The 27,687-nt window shown below is 35.7% G+C and overlaps 1 protein-coding gene across 4 annotated transcripts in view; it reads left to right on the top strand.

Annotated features, from left to right (window-relative positions):
* Window positions 1-591: 591 nt before the first annotated feature.
* The window catches only part of Acvr1c (activin A receptor type 1C), a 77,860-nt gene continuing 50,764 nt past the window's right edge, over window positions 592-27,687 (top strand). For 3 of the 4 annotated variants that reach the window (XM_047547072.1, XM_047547069.1, XM_047547068.1), the window contains exon 1: window positions 592-851. In XM_047547072.1, the coding sequence (XP_047403028.1) occupies window positions 779-851 (73 nt within the window). In that variant the 5' untranslated portion in view covers window positions 592-778. Of the gene's footprint in view, window positions 852-18,077; window positions 18,120-27,687 lie in introns of those variants that run through there. The other variant, XM_047547071.1, reaches the window with a different exon arrangement.

The following is a 27,687-nucleotide window of genomic DNA, read 5'->3' as shown; positions in this document are numbered from 1 at the left end:
GAGGGTTTCTGAAAGGGATCAGAAGTTTAAGGTAAAGTCGCAGGTCCCAAAGGCAGCCGGAAAATTGGTTATTTCCAGGGATGGACAGAGAGGGCGCACTTCCACAGACGCACAAACAGCCTGGACGTGGTGGTGGGACAAAACCGCAGGAACACCGGAGGGTATACTCATGGCGCAGACTAGTTACAGTCTAGTTAAGCTGGGCAAACAAACGAATGTCAAAAGACCTAGAAGAGTGGATCTTCTGCAGGAGACCATAGAGCAGATCTCCAGAAAGCAACTGCTGCATAATTTTAAGTTTCCCTTAAGTCTCAGCGGGGTTTTCCCTCCTGTCCTGACTACTCTCACAGAGTAGTCCTGGGGGCTCAGTGCGCTCCTCCACCACTCCTCTTTCTTCGGCCTGACTCTGGGCGATCTCACTGTCCCGCCTTCGGGCCGCCTTGGCCCGCCTGCCCCGCAGCACCTGGCCGGGTGCCTGCCAGAGGGCGTAGGGGGTGGAGGCGCGGCAGGGGCGGGCTCTGCCGCCCCCCGCCCCCTCCCAGCCGGCTGCTGGGGCAGTGGCAGGAGCGCCGCGCACCGCCAGCCGCAGGGGGCGTGGGATGGGGGTGGCAGAGGAGGGGGGCGCCCGCGCTGACTAAAGCCAAACGCACACTTCGAAAGGGTGTCGGGTGCTGCGTTCCCCTCCCGCGCCCCGGGAACTTCAAAGCGGCCCGCGCTGTCCCAGCTGCCTTGCTCAGCTCTGGGGCCCCGCAAGCCCCGGCGCGGCCGCTAAGTGGCCATGACCCAGGCGCTCTGCTCAGCGCTCCGCCAGGCTCTCCTGCTGTTTGCGGTGGCCGCCGAACTCTCGGCAGGTACGGTGGGTGTTTTTCCACCTGTGCTTACGAGGGTGGGAGTTGGGGCGGTAAGCACACGGGTGAGAAAAAGAGGGTGCTCGGAGTAAACTGACCGTCCGCGGGGCGGAGGTGGAAGCGCCAGTCTGGTTGAGGGGGCGCGGGATAGGGTGCAGCGTGGGCACCTGACGTCTGGCAGCTGTAGGAGTAGACAGGTGTGTTTGAGGATGAAGCCTGGGAGGAGGAGTGGGGGGTGGGGGAGTCCGGGACGTGGGGTATGGATAGTAAGGGTGAGGTGGGTGACTAATTTGGGGGCAGTTTGCAGTAGAATCAGTGCAGGAGCTTTTGTAGGTGGGTGCTGAGCTGGGAGCTGATGGCACTATGAATTTACCCTGCAGAGACTTGGAAGGCTCTAAGTGCCCTTGGGAGACTCTATGCTGAGCCCCCGAGGGCTATGCAAGGACGGTGACATGATGGTAGTGGGATTTGGCAATTGATCTGAGATTTAGGAGGCGTTGGTGCCAAGCTGGGGAGGCAGGAGTAGGAGCTTAAATCTGCGTGGTTTACAACGCACATTGCTTTCGAGGTACGATCTTTACTCAGAGTTTGAGGGGAAAAAAAATTCTGGCAAGCGCCCCAGCGTTTATAACAGGTCTGTGCCTTGATAGGCTAAATAGAGCCCTCGACCCAAGCTAGAATCCAAACGTTGCTTTACAATATTTACTAGAATCTGGGGCAAATGCATCTTTGGTAGAATCATAGTCTGCTGTGACTAAAAACCTTTAAGCTTTGAAACTATTTTCATTACATTGTCCTGGATTACATAGACCAGGAACAGATTCCTTGCTAACTCATTCTTTAAACATTTCAATCAGACATTGAAGACATTTGCACATAAAAACCTGGTGTTTTTCCATAGAGCTGTACTTTGTCCGATGCTGATTTTGATGCATTTTTGTTTTCCCAGATGACAATCTGTTTGACATTAATAGCTATACTCAGGGTGGGTAGTTTTCCTCTGCGTGCCATGTGCAGGAGAATATTTTGAGTAGTATGATTGCTGTCATGTACGCATTTCAGTGTTTCAAATGGCCTGAGAGAATCACTAAATATAAGTAAATCATTAACTATTCAAGTAAAAAATGGATAATTGGAAATTAATTGATAAAATCAGAGGGTTAAAGCATTTTATTTATTTTTTAGAAAAACAGAGTTACCCTGAGACTGACAGGAAGATGGTGGGAGAAAGTGACACATGTGCATTTAGAGTTAGTAAATTCATCAGTGGGAAGAAAACCAACAATGGGAAGTCTTTACAAGAAATGGGTGAAAAATTCTGCTAACTTGGGATACTGAAAGTGCTCTTGACAATTTCATAGAGTTTATCCCCCCCATAAACACACACACACACCCACCCCCACATACACCCAAAATATAGTCTTCCAGATATCCTAGCTTTGACTGGGCATCTATGAAACTGCCTCTACAGGCTGACTGTATAACTTTTATTTGTGGGAGCTAATAACTAGGTTACAGGACATGTTGAAAAAAAATCAATTTTTAAAAATCTAGGCTTGAATGGGATATTTCCTCTATGATAGAATCTTTTAAAATTTGCAGAGACCCTGGGCATACCAACAGAATAAAACATGCCCCATTATGTCCTGACAAGGCATGGAAACTTTTGACTTTGAAATGAACAAAAAATGAAAAAATTAGGTCATCCGTTCAAATTTGATTGTTCCTTCAAAATATGAAATCTAAGAAAATGCATGATATGGAGCTAATGTGTCAATATACTAGAGAAGTAGTTATTAAAATTGAACTTTACAATGAACTTTTCTGTCAAATGCAATTATTTTAAAATTTCTCTAGGAAATTTGTACCCCTTTTGTGTCCCACATAACCAATGTCTACTGCTACCTCTGTCAACTATTCTAATTTTATACAATCTTTGGTTATTGGGTAAAGGAATCAAGGTAGTTTTTATTCTCAATCTTTTAAATTCATTTTCTCACATGGGTACCTACCTTATTTTTGACCTGGACCCTTTTGTAAGTACATTATAACATATTGTTTGGTTACGAGTAGGTGCTCACCCTTGCCAGAATGTTATATGAGGCAACTTGGTGATGTAGCCAGCAAAGCTGCATGACATGAAGTGCCAGCTTTCAATTTGGCTCTGTTGAACACTAGTCCAGAAGTATCTGAAAACACTATAAACCAATAACCTCTTTATGCTTTGACTGCCTTTCCCTGGGATCTTCATTGTGTTTGAGGTATTATGCATTAAGGTAGAGAACAGACCGTTGTTTTTCATTGAGAATCTCAGAGGGTAACAACTGGTGGAAACTTAGAAAAATTACTTAGTGCTCTGGAGTTGATTTTTAAAATTATTTTGCTCTGATTATCTAAACTTTAGATTTATTGATGTTTGATTAGAAAGACCTGAGATAGTCTCAGAACATTCATCATTCTTTCATCTTAAACAAAGAACTGGCAGTGAATGTTCAGGAGATCTGTACCTTGAAATTTTGATTTGGAAATGATGTCGATATATACTGTGTGCAATCTCTTCTACTTTCATGAAGCTCTGTTGTCATCGGTTGGCAAAGAATTTATTGAGAGTCCAGAAAGCTATATGCTCTTACTCTAAAAGTCTAACAGCAGTTCTCATGGAAAGTTTTCAGTGGTGCTTTTGGAAGTGAAAGTGAAACCCTGGGGCTGAGTTTATAAATGAAAAGATGTCACTACCTTTGCCCTTCTTTAAGCACAGTCATTTATTGGTTGATTAACACAATGTGGCAAGAACTCCCTTATTCCAAGGATGAGACATCTCTGGCCCAGAAAAAACTGTACAAACACCCTTGGGGCCTTATTTCTTCATTGACTGTGCTGCCTAAACCCATTATCTAGACTTAAACTTAAACATGTGAAATAGAATTCCTCTGAATTGCAAAAATTATACAAGAAATACAGGGTTTGAAATGGAAGAGAAAATGAAGAGGTAAGGATGACATTTTGAATTTTTGACCCAAGCAATGGAAGAATGGAACCTTAACTGGGGTGGGGCAGACTGCAGGAGAAGCTGGTCTGGGCGAGAGGAAGGGCATGGTGGCTGATAATGGATGCTCAGTTGGAAATAATGTTGAGTTTTAAATGCCCAGTAGACACTGAAACAGAGATGTCTAGTAAGCAATTAATTTTTTGAGTCTGAAGTTCAGGGGATATGTGTGGGCTAAAGGTAAAAAGTTGTAAACCGAGGGCATTTACAGTTGATTTTGGAAGGCACTTTGAATAGGCTTTTGAATTTAGCAAATAAAGCACAGAACACCCAGTTAAATTCCATTTCACATAGACAGTGAATGTTTTTGGTATAAGCATGTCATAAATGTTGCATGTGACATACCTATATTGAAAATTAATAGCTGTTTAATTCCAAGTTAATTGGGTACTCTTTACTTTTATCTGGAGACCCAACATAGAAAATGTATTTTGGTGAGACCTGTTTTCTGTGTCTTGTACCTTAGAACTTCTGTTCTAGCTCTACTACCATCCCATGTGCATCTAGGATGGGTCATTCCCAGCTCTTTGAAGATGTGCCACTGCTTCTGTACTTCTGGAGGGAGTACCTACCCTTTCTCAACCTGTAATGAGTAAATCAATGTGAAAGTATATGTGAAAGAAATAAGTTTCTCCACTCCTGGAAGTGTTGATTACATGAAAACAGTCAATTCTTCACAAATTTGCTGTCTTTTGAAAATGATTGTTATTTATAGATGCATTTTTAGAGTATTTTTCTTTTGAATAAATATGCTCTCTTTCTCTTTTAGAGGAAAGCTTCCAGGTCGAGATACCCAACTTTTTTTTTTTTTCTACCTTGCCAGTACTTGCATCTCTTACGTGTATTCAACAGGTTAAGAGAAGAGAAACTGAATAGAGTAGGTGTTAGGGAGGTTGTTGAGCCCCACAGGGCCTGCTAATCTGATACCATTTGTGGTTTTGGAGTAGGTTTTTAAAAGAGTATTGTAAGTCCTTTGGAAAAGAGTCCAGCATGCAAAAATATTAGTCAGAAGCTGTTTAGTGTGTTCTTGCTAAGTCTTGGACCAGCAATTGACAGCTACCAAACTGCTTAGGTACTGTCTTCATTTTGAGACCTGTAGTGGAAAGTGTTCTATAAGTAGACCACCTGTCTGTAAGGATCCTTAAATATCTCTAGCTGATATGTTCATATGTATATAAAGAGTTCATTTTAATGAATAACAAAATGATAGAACTAATTAATAGTAAACAGAAGTAAAGCAAAAATGTAAGCACAAAGAGTGTACAATGTATCATACTTTATTGCTTGCATCTCTGAAGTTTCTTCTGGATTTTTCATTGCTTGGACCTTCTAGATGTTAAAATTTTCAGTCAATAGTCAAATTCTCAAGGTTTATCCTTATACTTTTTAAGAAATTGGGCCTGGTATTGTGGTGCATGCCTATAATCTCAGGGTCCAGAGAGGCTAAAGCAGGAAGTTCACAGGTGTGAGGTCAACCCCCCCACCTCACCCCAGCCAAAAAAAAAAAAAAAAAAAAAAAAGGACTGCAGGCATAGCTCAGTGGTAGAGGGCCCCTGGATTTAATCCCCAGTACCAGAAGGAAAGAATGAAGAGAAAAATATGTTAAGAAATTGTAGTATGTTCTTAACTTACACAGAAATGACACTTTTACTAGAGGGACCTAGGAGTATCTAAATAGTGTCTTGGCTCAGGTGCCTCCCTCCACTCAGAAGAAGAGATCTAGAAAAAGAGAATGAATTAAAACTAACCTTTTCTTGTTACCTGGTTCTTTGTCTCCCAGCTGCATGGTAGAATTCTAATACATTTCCTTTCCTTTTCTTTAAAAAAAAAAAAATATATATATATATATATGTATATATATATATATATATTTTAGTTGTAGGTAGACACAATACCTTTATTTTATTTTTATGTACTCTAAGAAATCGAACCCAGGGCCTCACATGTAGGCAAAGAAGGGGTGGGGGCTGTGAAAAGTCAGAATTCTGGACCCTGACACCATGTCTCCATCCTGAAAGGCTATCCAGTGCCTGGCAAGATGGAGCCAGAGAGGCGGTGGAGCAAGGATCCTCTACTTCCGATGCCTCACATTAGTCCTGCTCTCATAGGAACTGTGGCATGGTTTTAGGCAATAACATCAGGGGTGCCTGCCAGTGCGAAAAGACAGAGAGGGTAGGGAAGAAGGGTGGTCTCTTCTACAAGGAAGAAGGTCTTACCTTTCCCACACTTGCTGTGGGAAAGAGGTAGGAGACAGTATCATGACCCTGCACCCTCTGCCATTCTTGTGCTTTGAAGGTTAGATCCTGAAAGCATGTGGGCCACTGGGTCCCCTGAAATGTGAACAATACAAATCACTACTCCTCTCACTTAGGGATCTAGAAAAAAGACGAGAGAGGAGGAGGTGAGTAGGAGTGTGAAACAGAGAAGAAGACTTTATTTCCACAGAGGCTAGACACCTTGCTACTTCCCATGCACATCTTGAATTCACTGGCTCTGATTGACCAGCCAGGCTGACAAAGTTCTACTCTGTCCTAATTCTTTACTTTTTCTCCTCTAGAGTAACTTCCTTTTTCTGTTGTTCTCTTCTGTCTCTTAGAGAGTAGGCATGTTTCTTTGGAGCTGTTTTAAATTAAACCCCTCAAGAATTCATGGGTGAATCACTCAGTATGACTCAAGAGCTTGCTTATTATTTTTTTGAACAATTTAAATTTGCAATGACTTAAACATCCCAAATTAGATCAATCTACTTTTTCATTAAACTTTTCACATCAAGAAAACCATTAGGATGCTCAGATTTTGAAAGTGAAACACATTCTTTCCCCAATCTGTTTTGTCATCTTTACCTCATGGTAATGTATAAGGACAGTGATAAATGCCACATTTCTGGATGTTGATTAAGTGTCTTATAATTTCTTTGTGCAACTTCGAGATTGATTGAAATAAAGACTCTGTGGTAAAACTAGAATTAGAAAAAAAATCCTCTTCATCCAAACTTGGACAATAATTTTAATGCAAATGTTTAGTTTCATAAATGCATGCTTATCCAAGAGATGTCAACTAAGAGAGTGGTAATCCAGATTAACACAGTTTTAAAAAACCAGATTGTTTTAAAACAGAGCCAGAATATATTAAAGAGTATTAACTCATCACATCTCACAATTTTATCTGATGACATTTTCCTGGCCTGCTCCCCTAGAAGTGATTTTTTTTTTCTTTTCTACCATTCCCATTATCACTCTCCAAGAGTAAAAATTCTACTCTGAACATTTGCCTGCTCTGATAGTCATGGTGAGACGGTGTTCTTACTTGAATTCTGTTTACAATCTAGTATTTCCAGGAAAGAGACAATGCACTAAGTTTGAAAGACTTAAGAAAGAAAAATCAGGGGCTAGGGTTGTGACTCAGTGGTAGAATGCTTGCCTAGCATGTGTGAGGCACTGGGTTCAATTGTCAGCACCACATATAAATAAAGGAATAAAATAAAGGTCTATTAATATCTAAAAAATATTAAAAAGTAGAAAGAATAGTTATATAATTAGCAGAAGATTTCTTATAGGACAACAAATATGTAAGTGAATAAAACTTTCTTTTTAAAAAATTTTCCCTTCCTCCAGTTTCTCTAGCTATATTGAGGCTTTGTTTTTTTTGCAGAGTGAAAAAAATTGCCTTCATTAAAACAATCCCTTTAAAAGGATTGAGAGTTTGACTAAATCATGATGAAGATGTTCCTCTACAATGGTTTTTGACCAACTCTACATTGGCTATAGCCATTACCATAGAATTTTTCATATTATTTCCTTAAAATCTTTTAAATATTTATAGGATTTGTAGTGACATCCCTTTTTATGTTTCTCACATTGGGAATTTGAATTTTCTCTGTTTACCTTGATCAATCTAACTGAAAGTTTATCAGTTTTATTGATTCAAATAAATACTGTTTTCTTATTGTCGGTTTTTTATCTTATTTCCTTTCTCTACTACTTTGGGTTAAATTTATTCATTTTAATTCTGCCTTCTTTTGGTGGAACCTTAGATCAGCGTTGGCTGTCTTTTCCAAAAAGGTTTGTTAGGATAAATTTCAAACTTGGGTACCATATATAGTTTATGTGGCAACTACTTAATTCTGCTTTTGTAGTGTAAAAGCAGTCATAGACAATATATATGCACATAGGTATTGCTAGATTTCAGTAAAACTTTATTTGCAAAGGGACCAGCCAATGGGCCACAGTTTTCTGAGCTTTTCTTAAACCTTTCATTTAAGAACTTTATTCTTTTCTAATTACAAACATTTGAAGCTCTAAATTTTCCCTCTAGGAAAGGAATTTTCAGTTCCTTCATACATTGTGATCTGTTATGTTTGCATTTTCATTTTCATTGAGAATATTTTCTTTGTAATTTGTTGGGGCTGGTGTGATATACAGGTGTCTGTGGTTTAACTTGCAAATACTTTAGGAATTTCCAGCATTTTGTGATTGTATTCTTGTTTAAATTCAATGGTAGTGAAATAACATAACCTGTATGATATGGGTTCTTTGAATTCATTCATACTTGCTTTGTAGCTCAACTTGTGTCTAAACTATTGAATATACTTGAAAATAATGTATATGCTGCTTTTTGATGGTTACAATGTTCTATAAATATTAGTTAAGTTATTCACACTTTTATATCTTTACTGATTTTTTGTTTCCTGGTTGTATCAATTGTTGAAGGATTATCGTTGACATACCTCATTATCTTCAACTTACCTCTGCACTGGTCTATTTACCTTTTCCAATTTTTGTTTTATGTATTTGAGAATTTTTCTATTGGGTACATATGTAAGTTTGTTATGTTGCCGTGATGAGTATATGTCTTTAGGAAATCTGCTTTATCTCTGGCAGTATTTATTATTATGGCATGTCTCTCTTCATCACTGGTGATAATATTCTTTGCCTTGAAGTCTACTCTGTCAATATAGTCATCAGAGCTTTCTCATGGTTAGTATTTTCATATCTATTTTTAAAATTATTAAGTTACTCTAGATTTCTGAATGTCTGCATTTTATAGATTTTCCTTCCTCTTATTCTTAACTTATTTATGTCTTTATGTTTAAATGTTTTTTTGGTAGAGAGCAGATGGTTGAGTTCTGCTTTGTCATTGAGTCTTACATTCTTGCCTTTTCACTGCAGTGTTTAAAACACATACATTTAATATATTTATCAATATGCTGAGACTTAAATATGTCCTCTTGTTATTTTTATCTCTTTTTTACTTTCTCCTCTTTTCTTATCTTCATTTGGTTTAATTGACCAGTTATTAGTCTTATATATTTTTTTCTACTTTTAGGTCATAAGTTATAGCTACACCTTTTTTATTTTTAATGATTTCTCCAAAATTTATAATATCCATCTTCAAATTGTCATAATTTAGTTAAGCCCCTTACCTTCATATACTCCAGTTCTTTTCTTATCCCTTGTACAATTTATCTCATCCATTGTACTTCTAAAATATTTTATAAACATCAAAATACATTGTTAATATTTTGACTTTAAATACTTGATTATATTTAAACAAATTTTAAAACATGAATGAAGTAGTTTTTATTTGTCATTTCTAGGGCTCTTGTTTACTTAGCATAGATTCCAGTTGACATCTGGTTTACTCTTTCTTTATTACTATGCTTCAGTTCTGATGGCAAAGAATTCTAATTTATTTTTGTTTTTGAAAGGTTTTTATTTCATTTTTATTGTCCCCTTAAATTTATCATTAAACTTTCAAATATACACCAAAATTGAAAGAATTTTACAATTACCACCTACCAACTAGATTGTCAGTGTCATTTTATTATATTTGCCTTATCAGATATGTCTTCATTTTTCTCCTCTCTACACAAAAATAATACACATTATTTTTGATGCATTTCTTAATAAATTACAGATAGCAATACACTCCCTTCTGTGTACTTCACAAATTCTGCATAATTAATTCATGGAATTTTAAGAAATGCATTCACTTAATATTTTTCAAGATATTAAAGATTAACATCACCACAATGAGTTTCCTCAGTCCCTTCCTAGTTGTTCCTCAATGCCATACTCCCAAAAGCATGAACCATTTTTAATTTTTCCATAGATTAGTTTTGGCTGTTTAAGTGTATAGTTTTGTAAGTACCAATTTAGGTCAAGTTTGTTGATTGTGCTGTTCAGATTGTTTATATTTTTACTAACAATCTTGCTTTAAAATCTCCAACAATGCCCTTTGGTTTGTCTATTTTTTTTTAGTTGTTATGCAAAACATTTATAATCATCATGTCTTCTTCATGCAATGACTATATAATTATTACTATAAGAGGTAGTTCTTTGTTTTAGTAAAACTCTTATCTTAAAGTCTACTCTAATAATAATATAAACCATGCTAACTTTCTTATGTTTAGTATTTGTGTGTATATATATATTTTCCCCCTACTTTTATTTATAACCTATGTTTTATATTAGAACTACATCCTTTACAAATAGCATATTTAGATGATTCCTGATATTGTTCCTTAACAATACAACAATATCTGCCTTTAATTAGCCCATTCACATTTAGTGTAATAACTGGTATGGTTTTTAACCTACCATCTTGTTATTTGTCTCTCTTTTTATTGTTCCTCTGTTTGTTTTCTTAAACCTGCTTTTTTTTTTTTGGCTAGTCCTTTTTTAGTGTTCCATTTTCTTTTCTTTATTTATTTCTTAATAATATGTTTTAACTGTTTTTAAGGGTTTCTCTTAGCTTCATGTATTTTTTCTTATGTCCATTTTGAGCCAATACTGTACTATTTTATACTTTTCCCTTCACACCTAAAACTTCAATCTTCCTACTTCACACATCCCTCTTTACTTTGACATATCCCAATTTAAGTGTGAAGACCTTATGATAGCATAATTCAGTCTATAAAGAATATATTTACATCAACCAAAAATTATGAGACACAAATAACCAAGGATGGAACCCCTACTTTTAAGAGACTAACCAATATACCTGACTTAGATATGATGCAGATATTACAAGCATAATATAGAAATTTTAAATGATTACAATTAAAGTCTATAGTGGAAAAGATGGGAAAATATGCATGAAGATATGTGACATCTCAGCAGAAAGATAGAAATGTGAGAAAGTATAAAATGGAAAAACTGATATGAAAAATAGGAGACAAGGAATACATTTGATGTGCTCATTAGTAGACTCCACACAGCCAAAGAGTCATGAATTTGATGATGAGCCAATGGAAATTGGCTTATAATCATAAAATTATATTATTTTAAATTTATTACACTAAGGTGAGAGTTAAGAAGAAGTAAAGAGGGAAAAGTCAAAAGAAATAAATCAGAGCATCCAAGAGGTATGGGAAAGTTTGAAGTGGCAAAATATATGTGTGAATGGAATCCTATATGAGAAAGAAGGAGAATAGGATAGAGGGAATATTTGAATAAATATTAGGTAATAATTTTCCAAATGTAATTAAATACCTGGAATTACCAATCACAGAAGCTTAAAGAACCAAACAGAGTAAATACCTCTCCTCCTGAACTTCACACCAATAGGACATGTAATGTTCAAATTGAGAAGATTTAATAAAGAGAAAAGCTTGAGGGCAGCCTGAATAAATAGAATTATTACATATGGAGGAATAATTTTAATAATTATACATACTCTAATCAGAAACAAAGCAAAACAGACACTAATGAAGTGCCAACTCTAAATACCGCAATTAAAATCTGCCCAACCAATATTTCATACCACATAAAGTTATCTTTTAAAATGAAGGAAAAATAAAACATTTTTAGATAAATAAAAACAAAATTTTTTACTTATAGAACTGTATTGTAAGAAATTTAAAATATTAAAAGCAAAATAAATAAAATAACACAGAGAATCTTGGATCCATATAGAGAATTACAATCTCTGGAAATGGCTACATGAAGATAAATGTAAAATACATTTTCCTTAACTTTAATCATTCCAAAAGTTCATTGGACTCTCTAAAGCAAAAATAGCAGCAGTTTCTGTGAATTAGTAACATATCCATAGGGTAAATGTGTGACAGTCTTAGTGCAAGTGATGGGGAAGAAAGTATTGGGAAATATAAATTCAGTTCCTTATATCACATGTGGAATATTATAAGCTTTGAAAATATGCTGAGTGTATTGTGAATAAATGATTGTATACAAATAGGCAGTCTAAAACATGAAAATGAAAGAGGGGACATTTCTACATACTGTGTAGACAGAAAAAAATAAAAACAAAGGAATACTGAAAATATTTTTGTGTCCAATTCAAAAATTTAATTAGAGTGGAGTAATTCTGGAGATACAAATTACCAAGGATCACTCCAGAAAATTATAAATTACCCGAATGGCACCCATAAATATATTAAAGACATCTCTTCGTGGCTCAATGCTTGTAACGACTAACAAGGACTCCAGTCCTCAGAGGACAGAGGACTTTCCTGTTGAAATCTATCAAAAGTTTAGGAAGACAATGTCCATTCTACATAACTCTTCCAGGACAAGAAGGGAAGAGAACACTGTTGTTACTTTTTTTTTTTTCTCACATTGTTAGACCAGCATTACCCTAAATCCAAAATTAGGAAAAGACATCATGATAAAAGAAAACTACAGACCAATTATCTTCATAAAATAATTTATTATAAAAACCCTCAATAAATATTATTAGTTTGAACCACAATTTAATAACAAGAGAATAGGATATGACCAAGTGAAATTCACTCTGACAGTGCAAGGCTGATTCAATATTCAAAAACCTAATTTTGCAATTAATCATTTAAGCAGACCAAAGAAGAAAAACTATATGACAATATCAATAAATACGCAAACTACATGACAACACTCAATACAACACACAGTTGAAGAACTTAAAATCTGAATAAATGGGATCATATAGTCTATTCACAGAACCAAAGGCTCCATGTTGTTAATACATTAATTATCCTTTGCAAATCCATCAAACTGATTAAAAAATTTATATTGAAAAGCAAAGGAACTGGAATAAACAAATACATTTTGAAAAAGAAAGAATAGCAAAGTCGGAATGCTTACAGTACCTTATTTCAAGACTTATAAACCTACAGTAATTAAGACAGTGTGGTATTGGAAAAGTAGACCAATGGAATAGAATAGAGAAACCAGAAATAGACCCATGCATGTACATCTACTGATTTTAATAGAAAAAGATAGTTCTTTCAACAAATTATGCTGGAATAATTGGACATAATTAAGCAAACAAAACAAAACAAAAAACTCTCCAAACACACCTGACATGTCTACAGGTGTTAACTCAGATAGAAATAAAATCTAAAACTGTGAAAAAGAATTCTAAAAGAAACACAGAAGATAATCTTTTTGATTTTAGGTTAAGTTTTGTTTCTTAGATGAAAAATTCCAAACAAAAAAGAAAAATACTGATAAATTAACTTCATTACAATTAAAAATTTTTGTTCCTTGAATGATGCTGTTAAGAGAATAAAAGACAAGTCACAGGCTTGGAGATAATATTTGCAAAACACTTATCTGATAAAGCATTTGTATTCAAAATGTGTAAAGAATTGTCAGAACTCAATAATAAAGAAATAACCCAGTAAGTAGTTTGCAGATGATATGAATACCTGAAACTCTATTACATGGCCATATAAATGCCAAATAGTACAACCCACTTGGAAAACACTGACAATTTTATATAAATTTAAACATTCACTTTCTGTACCACATAGTAATCCCATTTGTAGATACTTGGCAAAGAGAAATGAAATCTGTTTCAAATAATGACCTTTATATTAATTTATAAAAAGTTTAATTCTAATCCATAAAAGCAGGAGAAAACACGAACAAATGTCCTGTAGTGAATGGAAAAACAAACTCTTGTACTTTCATTCAAAAAAATACAGAGGTATACAAAGACATGAATGAATCTCAAATGCCTTCAGGCAAATCAAAGAAGCCAGACTTAAAAGGCTACATTCATTTGACATTCTGCAGAAGGCAAAAGTATAGGAACAAAAACAGCTTGCCAGCAGCTGGGTGGGGAGAGAAGTTGTCTAAGAAGGAGTGTGAGGAAATCTGAGAGGGAGGGATGATTGAACTACAATTGTCAACCTCATAAAAGTGCACACAAAAAGCGATGAATGTTCCAAGTGTAAATTACATCTCAATAAACCAGATTCTCCACCCCAAATTGAAGGGTGTGTGTATAAACTTTGAAGTGTTATATAAAATGAGGAAGTTTCAAATACTTAATCAAGAACCATAGAGTATTTTTAATGTCCTAAACATAATAACAAGAATATTTTAAAGTGGGTGCCTTTGGGAACTTACTGGGGAGTTATGGGTCACTAGATGGATGCTTTTCATTTGAATATTCCCTGTGCTACTTGTTTGCCATGTGCATTTATATCATTGATTTAAAAAGTAAAATATTTTAACATTTCAAATAATTGATTTACTTTTATTTTATAATGTTTTTGTTAGTAAGGAATTTATCTACATATCGAAATGCTTTTTTGTGCATGTCTTCTGTATTCTGAAAAGTGGCATGAAGTAGGATATAAACAAAATTGAATTAGGATACATTAGGTTATGTTTAATTTATTAGGCATAGAATAGTGAGTTCTCTGCAAAGGAAATTGCAACTTGGGGACATTATCTGTACATAGATTAAAGCTCATTGTAAATGCAAAATTGTGCACCTGCCCTTTTAAAGGTGAAGCATTTGGTACAACTTGAAAGGTCATTTATCACTTACAAGGGAACACTTATGAGTTACTTGGGTTTCTTTTCTCAGTTTACTCTAGCATTAAGCTTGCTTATGGACAATTTTGCTTGCATCTGCAGTCTCTACACAGACTCATTAATGTGTTAACAAACCTCATTTTGCTGAGTTGGATTAGAGGTAGCTCTTATTCAGTGTGGTGCCATGCACACAGTGGGCAATCAGCATTTTCTTGATTACATTCTCCATTCAGGGAAAGTCACTAGGTCTATTCTAACCCTCTCTCAAGACAATTAAAAGATGAGAGGAAAAGTTATGGGAAGATCATCAGGCTAAGCTAGGCTTTTGATTTATGTCCCAGAGATCAGTAGTGAAGTTTGAGCATAGCATGGGAGTCCTTTTGCAATGATCATATGTTTGAGTTTTCAGGGACAGCCCTGCTTTTCAACATGCTAGCCTATTTTCAGACTACAACCTCCAGTTTTGGGACTACAAAACAGTTGTAGTCACTATGGAATGGCTTTCAACAGGGCCTGTGGGTGTTATGTCAGTATTATTAAAGGACTTTGCAGAACAGCCAACCCAAGGTGTTCCCATGACATTTTCAACCACTGCCTGTGAACTAAGTACTTTGACAGAGCAACAAATCACTGCAACAAAACAATGTCCACTCCTGATTAGAGGATTGATATGTTGGTCATTATAGAAAATTAGGAAGAAGTGTTGAAAAATGTAAAAATCATCTTTAGTCCCATACCTCAGAGAAAACTACAATTCATATTTTGACATATTTCATTTTAGTCTTTGTTTCAATACATGTATGTAAATTGAGATTACACCTACATGTTTATGATTCTACTTTTCATTTAATTTTATAGTGAGCAAGTTCCACTCTAATTAAATACTACTAAAAAGTAGGATGTTATACAATCATATATATTGTCCAATTTATTTACATGTTTTGATTTGGAAATATTTAGCATATTTCCATTTTTTACTTTTGTGAATATTAACTTCACAACAGAAGTTTTAAATGAATGTTTATGATTATTTCATCTAGAGGAAGTAGGAATACACAAAGATAATAAATATTTGTAGGATTCTTGAGACAAATATTTCAGATTGTTTTCTAAAAGTTTGATACCAGTCAATATTCAATAGCATATAAAGATGAAATACTAATTTCCCAGAGCCCATCCCCCTCTTCCTCCACATTTGAGTGTTATAATTCATAAAATCATTGCCAGTTTGGCAAATAAAAATTATGTTTTTGTATTTATTTTGTTTGAATATTAATGAAATTAAACATTTTCATTTTCATATTTATTGGTATTTTTGTTTACCTACTTCATTTGTTTTCTTTTTTTTAATTGAAGTATTTGTCTGAACCAAGAAATGACTGAGAATGGAAAAACATTAGCATTGTAAGCAATATGAGAGTTCTAAATACTTTGTACTTAAATACCAATTTTTTAAAAAATAGATCTTTCTTGCTTTGGAGCAGCTGGATTTTTATCACCTTAGTGTGGTAGTATGAAACCACCAAGCAAATGTTAATCAGAACCAGAACAGTTGTCAGAAACACTACAAGTCATTTTTTAGGAGTGTGGTTGGCCTCAAATGTAGTGCTCTATCTAGTGTCCTAACTTGTAATAATTGGAGCTTAATTTTTAGTTTTTTTTTTAAAACATCCCATGGTATGTCAAATGGATTATATAAAAATCTCATTTCATCTTTGTAAGAGCCCTGTGACATATCAGTTATTACCCCTGCTTCACCGTGGGATCCTCAGATTTATAGAGGCATTGGACCTTCCCAGGTCACATGACTGGTCTAGTGTGGCTCAGGATTTCAGGTATGAATAAAGCAACTTCCAAAGTCCAGGACCTTTTTACTGTACCTTGCTGAATTCTACAATGTCAAATTCAAATGAATTGAGCTACAGAGATGAGGTTTTTCTTTGTCTACTACAGTTTTTTTGCTTTGTTTTGTTTTATACTGGCTTATCACAGAGAAGCAGTGGAACTCAGGACAAGCTCCCTTACTTTCTTTTTGTTCTGGCTAAGAGACTTCTCAGAGCTTCTCTAACTTCATTCTAATATTTCTTCACTTGCATGTCTCAATTAAATTTATGTAGCTGCAAATAAAAGGCAGTTATTATGTTTGATAATACTTTGATAGACAAAGGAACCAAAAGAAACCATGTAACTGTTTCAAGTAGCTATGATAATCCCTAGAAGTCTGAGAATTACATTTTTTTAAAATGTATTTTTTAAATTATATATTTAAAAAATTCATCTCCATCTCATCAGCTTCTACTCCCACGCGTCTCTCCTTTGATGAGAGGGGCAGGTGGTGCACATTATGAATTCGTTAATATTATCCAGGTTAAATCTTTGAGCACTTGGGGTCAGTGCTGAAAGAGGCACAGTTAAAATAAATCTTAAAACAAAATCATTTGGCCTCTTGCCCTCTTTTTCCCCTTTCAACTCTTCACTTGCCACACTATTTTTAGCTAAATCAACTTTTTACTTTGGATAGTTCCTTTTTATTTCTAGATAATCATCTATTCTTTAACATATCTGGATCATATAAATGTGTAACATGGATTGTGAAATAAGTTTTGACAAGTGAGCCCCTGAGAACTCTTGAGAATTTACCTTTGACTTTCTTTGCAACTTTCATTCTAAACTTGAGTCACTTGTCTTTTTCTGTGTATTCTTATAGCTGTGTTTTGGTATGTATTATTGATTGTGTATTTTCTTCTTACTATTTTTAATTGCTTCCTTTAACAAGTCAGAGATTCTTTAGCTTTTGAACCCTTAATGTTTTTATCATTACCCTTCATATTTCATACCATTTTCTCACATAGATTAAGTATGCCACAGCTTCAAGTTTCCTTTTTTCACCAACTCTCTAGATCTTTCCCCATTGGTTTCTATCTTCTCTACTTTAGTGGAGGACTGAAAACACAGAACTAGACTTCTATGACTAAATGGACCTCAAAATTATGAGCCCAAATTATTTGCTTTAGCCTTTATCACAGTAAATTCTTCTCTGGAACACTTTTCTTCCTGAACTGTGATTGGGGACAACAATTTCATGGTTCTCTGATATGAATCACTCATCCTGTTCTTTCTGATACTGCAAGGTACCCATTGATAGATTTAGCTCTTAGGGCCATAGAACTTTAAGACTGGGAATGATGACAGAGATTATCTAAATGAATTATTTCTCGGACATAACAGTTGAGAACATAGGCCTCAAAGGCCATGGTTGCTAGAACTAGGATTAGAACTCCAGGCCTCCTAACTTGTTCCTAAATGACTGAGGTACATCAGGGCTATTGCAGTGTTTTTTGTTTTGTTTGTTTGTTTGTTTGTTTGTTTGTTGTTTTAAACAGGTTCACTTTCTCCATGCAACAGAGTAACAATTCCTACTTATCAGAAGATACTGCTGGACATTGTATCCTTCAGGTATTGTTTCCAATTGGTAATTTTTTTCCCATGGAAACAAAGTTAAAATTGTATGGTTTGTTCCTTATCAAGTGTTTATCATCAGTTAAATCATATTTGATGAGCAATATATTGAACACAGGTCTGTAATCACTTTAAAAAATGTACATTATCCTCTAAAATCTATAAAATAGGTCTAAATGTGCAGACCAATCAAATACAGTATTAAGATCTGGCCCCAATCTGTTTGAGGTTTTCCAGGTAAATTTCTGGCTGGTGAATATTTGCATAGAGTAAGCTTGAGCCAGGGAAGCCCAGAAGCCTTGTCCTCTGAGCAAGGAAGTCCTTTGTTAGTTAGACACCTTGGCTGCTTGCTACTGATAACTTTCTTTGTAGCTTAAAGTAGGTGACTTAATGTAATTGTCAGCCCCCCTCCCATTTTCCAGAATGTGCCATATTGAGTCAAAGCTGCACTTAGAAATTATCACTTCCATTTGAGATAACATTCTTATGTGGAGTGTGGCCATTGCTTGTGAACAAAATACAGGTTAGAACAAGAAGAGGTTGGACACTCAAGCTCCACTTTCTGAAACACCAGATTAAAAATTTGTATTAGAAAAAGACAATTAAAACAAGATGTAACATTCTAAAACTTAACTATGTTTTCCCACATTTGAAATTTTAAAGGATATCCTTGATTTGGTAAAGTCAAGTCTTATTCTGAGACATATGACTTGTCTTACCTGGTTGGTATTATAATGCCTCCTTTTCCATCTTCTTCTTTTCTCCCTTCCCTTCTGTTTCTTTCTTTAGAGTTTTTTGTTTGTTTGTTTTGTACTGGGGATTGAACTCAGGGGCATTTAACCACTGAGTCACATCCCCAGTCCTATTTAGTATTATTTTTAGAGATAGGGTCTCACTGAGTTGCTTAGTGGCTCACTTTTTCTGAGGCTGGCTTTGAACTCTCCATCCTCCTGCCTCAGCCTTCTGAGCCACTGGGATTACAGGCATGTGCCACCACTCCTGTCTCTTTAGAGCTCTTTTATTTTTATTTTTAAATTATTTAAAAATTAAATAATTTAAAACACACACACACACACACACACACACTATTTATTAGTTGTAGGCAGACACAATACCTCTATTTTATTTTTATGTGGTGCTGAGTATTGAACCCAGGGCCTCACATGTGCTAGGCAAGCAGACTATCACTGAGCTACAACCCCAGCTTTATTTTTAAAATTACTATTATTTTAAATTGGACAATCATTTGTGGGATATAATGTGATGGTTCAATATAGGTACTTAATATGGAATGATTAAACCAAGTTAATTAACCTTCTCCCACCAAGTGATGGTAACCACTGCTATCAGGTATGATATTATGGAAACATAAACATATTAGTATATGACCCATATGACCTAAATTAAAGTATTATCAGTTTTTTCTATTCTGCATATCATTTGAAAAGACTTCACTGCAATACTTGGATAGCTGGGATCTTTTGCTGCAATCAAGGTATTTTTAAAATAGCAGTCCAGGAAAGAGCACTTTCACAACCATTGTCCTGGGCTAGAGAGGTGATCTTCAAGGGTATTGTGTGCGTGCGTGCGTGTGTGTGTGTGTGTGTGTGTGTGTGTGTGTGGCGGGGTGTGGGGGGTGTCCTTTTCCTAAAGAAAAAGCACATTCAAATCATCATTGTGTCCCTAAGTTTCTAGACAAAGTATTTTACTTTGACATTTCAAATAAGCCGAGGGTATGAGATTTTAATGTTTATTTTAAGGAGACACGGGTTTTAAAAACGCTTGCGAAATGCTAATCTGAGTGGAGGTCTTTCCGTGGAAAGTAGCCTGCGTCCTGCCTCTGCTGCTGCTGGATGGTACTCAGGCGTGCCGGGAAACCATTCCAGGAGAACATACCCTCTGGGTTGCCTTTGCTTTCTGGGAGCATAATTTAGTCTTGGAAAGCCTGGGCTCACTGGTGACCCCAGGCCTGTCCAGCAAACAGGAGGAAGAAGCCCGGCCCTCGCTCCGCGCAAGGGCGCCTAGTACAGACCTGCAAGTCCAGAGAAAGTGAGTTCAACGTCCCCGCCTGCAGTCCGGCCTCCCACCCCCTGCAGAGGTGGCACAGTGCCCAGGTGCTTGTGGGGGTGGGGAGCGGGCTGGGGACTGAAATTGAGTTCCAGCTGGAGAGTGGGTGTGACAGAAGCCGTTGACAAAGTGGGGGCAGGTTAGTGCCCATACGTTTCAGCCTCACAGCAGGAGATATTTCCACACTGCCTAGTGGGTGAGGACTGCCGAGGTTTCCCCAGGCTGGTGGGTGCGAGTTGGCTGGTCTTTTGAGCACTGCTGAGAGGGTGCGGTGGCATTGGCACTATAAACATGCCTGGATGATGCAGAGCAGGTGTGTTCCCCAAGGCTCACCTCAAAGAAACCTTCCGCCCCCAGCCCCACCCCTGCCTCTGCTGGATTAAGTGTGCCCCACCTCTGTGTCCCAAGGTGCCCTGTGCTCCTGCCTTTTACCACACTCTCCCAACATCCTTTAACCTACTGGGCAAAGGTCCTTTAGGACACAATTTTTCTCTGAATTCCCTACCTCCCTTCTTCAACAGTGTTTGGCATACAGTAAAATATTCTTTAAATAATAATCTTAAACACTTTTTAATATCTAAGGATTTACTGTAATTCACTTGTAGCCTGTTAAAAAGATTTGTGTATTATCCATAATCTGGATAATCCATATAAATTCCATATAATTTGAGATTAAGTGTCTAAAAATAGCATGAGACCCTGGGTACTGACAAAAAAAAAAAAAAAAAAAAAAAAAAAAAAAAGAGAGAGAGAGAGAGAAAACTGTCTGAAGTCAATCATAAACTGGGAGAAAATGTGGGATGTTTAGAAAACATCTGAATGGGGAATTTACTGAGTATTAAGGCAAAGAAAGTATAAAGTAGAAGATTGATAGATACAGTTTACATTTATAATATTAGATTTTTAACAAGAACATCACTAGGCATATCTGTATATTAACGCCATAGAAAACTATTTGGAGAGGCCATTAACCGTGGTCAGTTTTGAGATAGCAGGTATATGGCTGTTTATTTTATTTTACTTCCTTAATATCATGTGTATTATTTGACTATTTTTCTGACAGAGAATTGTTTTATTCCAAAAGTAATGGGGATAATGTTTAAGAGAAAGAAAATAAATATGAAAATGACCAAGGATTTCCATCTTTACTTTATAAAAAGCTCTTTCAGATTGAGAAGAGACTTTAAGATATATCCAAGAGATAAATATTCTGAATAAATAGTTCACCCAAGAGGAAAGCCAGATGAATTATTTTTCAAGTTCAACCTATTAGTAAGGAAATGCAAACTAATTTCACATACAACTTTTATCTATCTCATTATTGAGATTTTAGTGAGAATTTGTGGGTGTTGTTGGGTATAGGGGATTTTGGAGACTGAACCCCAGCTAGGCAAGTATTCTATCAATTTAGCTACATTCCTAGCCCCTGGGTTTTAGTGAGGACTTCAAATGCTGCAAATGTATTGTGAAATGGGTACCTTCATACAGGGTCAATGGAAATCTTAAATGGTACAACTTCTTTGGAAAGTTATTTGACAATATCTATTAAGAATGTCTGCTGTAAGAAAATATAGGATCAACTTCCAACATGTAGGCTCAGACATTGACTTCCTTACTAAGATTAATGAAACTCAAGAAATAAAACCATGACTCAATAAATGAGATGGCATCAATTAAAAACTCTGCACAGCAAAGGAAACAAGAGTGTGAAGAGAGGGTATAGAGAATGGGAGGAAATCTTTGCCAGCTACTGTTCTGACCTAGCATTAATATTAGGGGTATATATTCAGAATTCGAAAACAAATAACCCAGTCAATTAATGGGCAAATGAACTAAGCAGACACTTCTCAAGAGAAGAAATACAAAAGACTAACAAATATATGAAAAAATGTTCCACATCTTTAGCAATCAGGGAAATGCAAATCAGAAGAACACTGAGATTTTATCTCACTCCAGTTAGAATAGTAATCATCAAGAATACAAATAACAAAAATACTGGTGAGGATGTGGGGAAAAGGTACACTTATACATTGTTGGTAGGATGGCAGTTTAGTACAGCCACTATGGAAATCAATATGAACATTCTTCGAAAGACTAGGAGTGAAACCACCATATGATGCTGATATTCTGCTCTCTATTTATCCAAAAGAACTAAAATCAGCATACTATATTGATACATGAATACCAATGCTAATAGCAACACGGATCACAGTAGTCAAGTTATGGAACCAGTCTAAGTGCCTATCAACAGATGAATGGATAAAGAAAATGTGATACATATTTACCATGAAGTTCTCCTCAGTCACTAAAAAGAATGAAATTATGGCATTTGCTGACAAATGGATAGAACTGAAGAATATTATGCTAAGGGATATCAGCCAGATTCAAAAAGTCAAGGATCAAATTTTTCTTTCATAATCAGAAGCTAGAGATAAAAAAAGGAATAAAAAAAAGGGATCTCACAAAAATAGGAGTCCAGTAGAGGGGGAAGGAGGAGAAGAGGAAAATGGGAGGCATAAGAATGAAGTCAACCAAAGTATGTTATATGCATACATGAATATTTCACAATGAATCCCATTATTGTGCATGATAATAATGCACCGTAAAATATATACAAAACAAAACAAAACAGATCAAGTCTAATGTGTCTGAGAACTTTAGTGAGGTAGTAAAAAATAAAACTAAGAACAAGAGGAAAAACAAAGAATGACATTTAATTCTACTTCTGGGATTCTCATCTAGAAAATGAAATTCAGATAAAAATTAATCGACAAAGATAGTGCAGTATAACTGCAAATAACTGAAATGTTTAAAAGTAATGAAATGTTTTAACCCCCCCTTTACCTGGATGATAGGTCTATACATGCCATTAAATGAATATAAAGTTCATAATAATGATGAAAGGATTAAATAAGCATCATTTAAAATTGTGTTTGTGTATTGAATTCAGCTATTAAAAATCCACATAGAGAAAGACTGGAGTAAAACATACCACAATTAAAATAGTTGTAGTGTTGTGAATTTTTATGTATTGGGCTCTTTGGAAGTTATCTATATTTTGCAATTTTCTACAATTTTTAGTTCAATGCATCTTCATTGGATCTTTATCATGCTGTAAGACCTTCTAGATTTGGGGATATGATGGTAGATAAAAAACATGAAGTTTTTTATTTTAGTGGGGCTAATGCAATGAATGAACAATTTACAGATTATGATAAGTAGCAGAATAATGAGGAGCAGATACTTGATCAAGGAGAATCAGGGAAAGTTTCTCTGAAGTAGAGATATTTGAACTGAGAATTAGAAGGAACAAATGCTACAGATAAAGGGAACTACAGCAAAGGCAGAGGTAGGAAGGACGTTGTATATTAGAGCCATGAGAAGGAGACAAGTAGTCTGGAGGGTTGAGTTATAAGAGATGAGGTTCAAGGATGGAAAGAACTCCAGCTGTTGATCTATTCAGTTGTATTGATGATCATGGATTTTGCTTTATTCTAAATGCCATTGGAATCCATTGAGCATTGTTATCCTTCTAAGGAGAAGACAATAAATGTCAGCACCCCAGACTGAGGGACATTTAGGCTGTCTGTGTAAGAAAATAACCTCTCAAATTAACTAAGAATTACATGGTGGCAGAGGAAATGTGTCCTGTGATTAGGAATACTCTTTCTGTGGTGCTTTCAGTGGGAGATTCCAAATAGGGTTCTTTTCTCTGTTACATGATCACAAAGTCTAAATTTGGGTAAGGGACTCCAGGAAGTGTGTGTCCTTTCTAGGGAAAAATAGATTTAGATTTCTCTGCATTGTGCCCCAAAGCAATAACCATACAACTGCCACACTTGCCATCCCACTGAAGCTTCAAATTCTATGGGTAGGAAGGAGAAACCTGCCATCTCCCAGTCTAAGGGTTCTGCCACATTTTTATCCTCTGAAAGGATATTTTAAATGAATCTACACAAACTATTTTGTCACAACCTATTTTAGATTAGGTTATATTCCTATATGGATCCTACCAGGTGGTAGGAGCTGAGGGAATAATGTTATAATAGTAACTTTGAAAAATACCTTTAAAAAGTGAATCTTTCAGTTCATAACTTTTGCCGATATTAAAAAGTATTCAACTTATCATTTTTCTCTGTTAAATATTTTTAAAGATTGGAATAAAAGCTTTATGACATTATGTCATAATGTCTGTGTTTAGTTACATTCTGAGGCCATAGTAAATAAATAACATTATTCTAGCCAATTTTAACTCTGTCCTTAAGTTACTTATATTGAGAAGAATATCACAAGTTCAGAGCAATAAAAGACAACAAAACTGGAGAGGTCTTTAGAACTCTCAAGATCTGGAGATATTGAGAAACTTGTCTTCTCAGGTAGTTGTGTCAGAGATGAGCTGAACCCTCTGGTTTCATTCAGTGCAGCCTTTAGACTGAAGAAGTTCTGCGTGGTTAATATTATAATTCACAAAATGCTGTGCCTTTCTTAACTTGAGCCCCAAAGTTGGAAGTTGAAGCAGTTCTCCTGGGTAGAATACCTTCTGGTAGGGTAGCTCCAGTCCCTCTTAGCTATGAGAAAGAGGACTTCTTGAACAAAGTTTCACTTTGAACAAAGGAAATTTTTCTTTGCATTTATTCTCATATTTTAGAAGTTCTAAATTTTCTTGGATACAGCCTGGAAAATCAAATTTCTTTAACCTGAATCTATTGAAAGCCCATTTGGCCAAAAAGTTTGCCTATATTTAATAATACTACTTTCTCCCTCTCTTCTATTGTTTCCTCACAATTAAGAAAGGCACATGCTTTGAAATGATCACATGACATGAAACTAAAAATTTGATCAAGGATTAGAAAGAGAAGATAGGCATTCTTCTGGTGTCTTGACTTTCTGACTGCTTTTAGATGCACTCTGCTAGTTGTCCTGGCTTCTTTCCTATGGTCATACTTTTCAAATTCAGCACACAAATGAACTTGAATTGTTCCCTTTGTTAGCTCAGAAGTCTGCAAATAATGGAAAGATCACATATTCAGAAGGATCTGAGACACTTTTCCAGTTGGGAAAAAAATAAAATAAAAAACAAAAAACCTATTTTGTGTTTAACAGCCTGGTCTCAAATTAGGAAAACCGAATAGAATATTGTCTGAAAAAGAGGAAAGGGTATATGTCAGAGGTTGACATTAAGGCTTGGCCAATAGATATTTTAGCACATAAGCTCAAAACATGGGAAACAAGTAATATAAAACCAACTTATTAACAATAATATCTAATTCAAAACCATAACTATTTGCCAAGGAAATATTTGGCTTTTTAAGAAGAATAGGGCATGAATGCAAATTGATAAATTTGGTTCTTTATTGTTGTCTGATGGATATTACTGTGTACACCAGGGTGTGCTAGCCATCCCATGTAAATATGGATGAAAATTTATTTTCTGGTTGATTGGGAATGTGCACATCCTTTGGTGGATGTGGGTAACAGATGTCTTGTGGGTAACAGATGTCTTGGCTTTTACAGACTAATTGGCAAAGAGGGAGAAAAAGGGAGATAATTAAAGGGGTGGGAGTAGACACAAGAAAAGTGCAATCTTCTTTGTGGGGAAAAATCTAATAGACCTCCTTATTATGGGTAATTGCCTCTTCTTCAACCTCATTTGCTATCCCTTTCCATATGACTCAAGTACATTGTAATGAGAAAGTATAAAATAAAGAATAATAAGGCAGGGCAACTGTCTGCTAACAACCAGATTTATCCTGTCATGGAATATTCTAATGTAATTGACTCAATGAACACCAGGTTTCTAAAAAAACAATATGAAAGCAGAAGTCTCACGGTCAAGGCCACTTGTATTTTAATACAATAGAAGTTTTGAGGATAACTAGTATAGTAGAGTTTAGTTATGTGTCAAATGTGACTGCATAGTGGACTAGTGGGAAGTGAAAAATGAGAGACTGAATATGTCATATGTCACTTATACATCATAGGTCCTGTTTGGTTTTCTGTTTGTTCTTTGTCAGTGCAATAGTACTACCAATTGACCTGGAATGAATGGGAGCATTTAGCAGATGTTGAAAGCCATTATCATTAAAAAATCCTCAATTTTGTCAATGTTTTCCATTGTGCCAGATTTGAAGTAAGGTGTCATTTTCTATCTGAACTCTATCACCTAGGTCTATAATATTCTGTATGGTAACTTTTACTTTAAGCTGAAGGAAGTTTTTATCACTTGTTAAGCATTCTGTCATTACTCCTTGATAAGAACTATCATGTAGCATTTTTATAAGAATCCAGTAATGTTTGGAAGAGAAAGTATCAGGACAGGTACTTAGAAATTCACTTAATACAAAATTTAGATAAGCTGAAAGGTAAGTTTACTTATTCTAGTAGCAAGGCACAGAATATTGACTTTTATTTGACCATATGTCTCACCAGAAAATAGGCAGGTGGAATTTGTTTAAAAATAGGAACAGTTTTTTTAAAAGTTTATTGAAACAATACAGATAAAATGTCAGTTGTCAATTATTAATTAATTATTAATTTCTTTCTGCTGTATTATAATTATATTTTATTCACAGTTGCTAGAAACTGCTGGGCTGGGATAATTTTTTTTTTTAAGAAAATGGCAGCTTTGATGGGGTAGAAACAATGTTGCTTGTGTAATCTAGAGAATGTCACTATCTAGAGATTGTGTAATCTAGAGTTGTCACTATCAAATGGTGATAGTGACAACTCTGTTTCACTGGGAATTATATGTCATGCTGAATGCACATGAACTAGAATATGTTTAATTGTTGAGTACTTCAAGGTTGTCTTTAGATGGTGGATCCATATTACTTGATTACTTGCCTTGATTTTCTGGCTAAGTTTCTCTGGAAAATAGAAAATTCAAGGACTCTGATGAGTCTTGTTACAAATGATTTGAGGTAATGTCACAAGAGTTACTCTTCTTTCCATCTTCAGTACCTTAAATTGTAAGAATGAAGAACAAGCAGAGGGGAATTTTCTTAGTTGTTGGCTGTTTTCTATATTTTGTAATAACAGATTTCTATTAACTCTAAATTACAGTAATAAAATATTGGTAGTCTGAAACTTTAAGATTCTGGATGCGCTATCCCTACTCTGGTTCCCATTTTCCATGAAAGGCACTGAGCTCTGTGAAGTTAAATAGTTTCTCCGAAGTCAATCAGTAAGTGAGTGACAAGATAAGGGCTAGAACCTTTCTTTTTCTCTGAATTTTTTTTGTCCAGACTATCATCAGCCATCACCTGCTCTGTGGCCATCCAGGATCTAGCCTGGAGCATCAACAGAACAAGAGCATTCAGCTCACACTTGGCAGAGCAGAGAAATGCATTTTTTTATCATGCCTTCTAAATGATCTCCATACCCCAGATCATTCAGTTATTCCTGTATGGACTAAAAACGTGTTTGGATTGTTTGTGTAAGACAACTGACTTTGTGCTCTCCCATAGTAGAAGAGATGGTCACTATAGTTTTTCCTATA

The sequence above is a fragment of the Sciurus carolinensis genome, chromosome 3 (assembly GCF_902686445.1).
Source record: "Sciurus carolinensis chromosome 3, mSciCar1.2, whole genome shotgun sequence".
Lineage (NCBI taxonomy): Eukaryota > Metazoa > Chordata > Mammalia > Rodentia > Sciuridae > Sciurus > Sciurus carolinensis.
The sequence above is the reverse complement of the archived record's forward strand: the minus strand, read 5'-3'. Positions and strand labels throughout refer to the sequence as shown.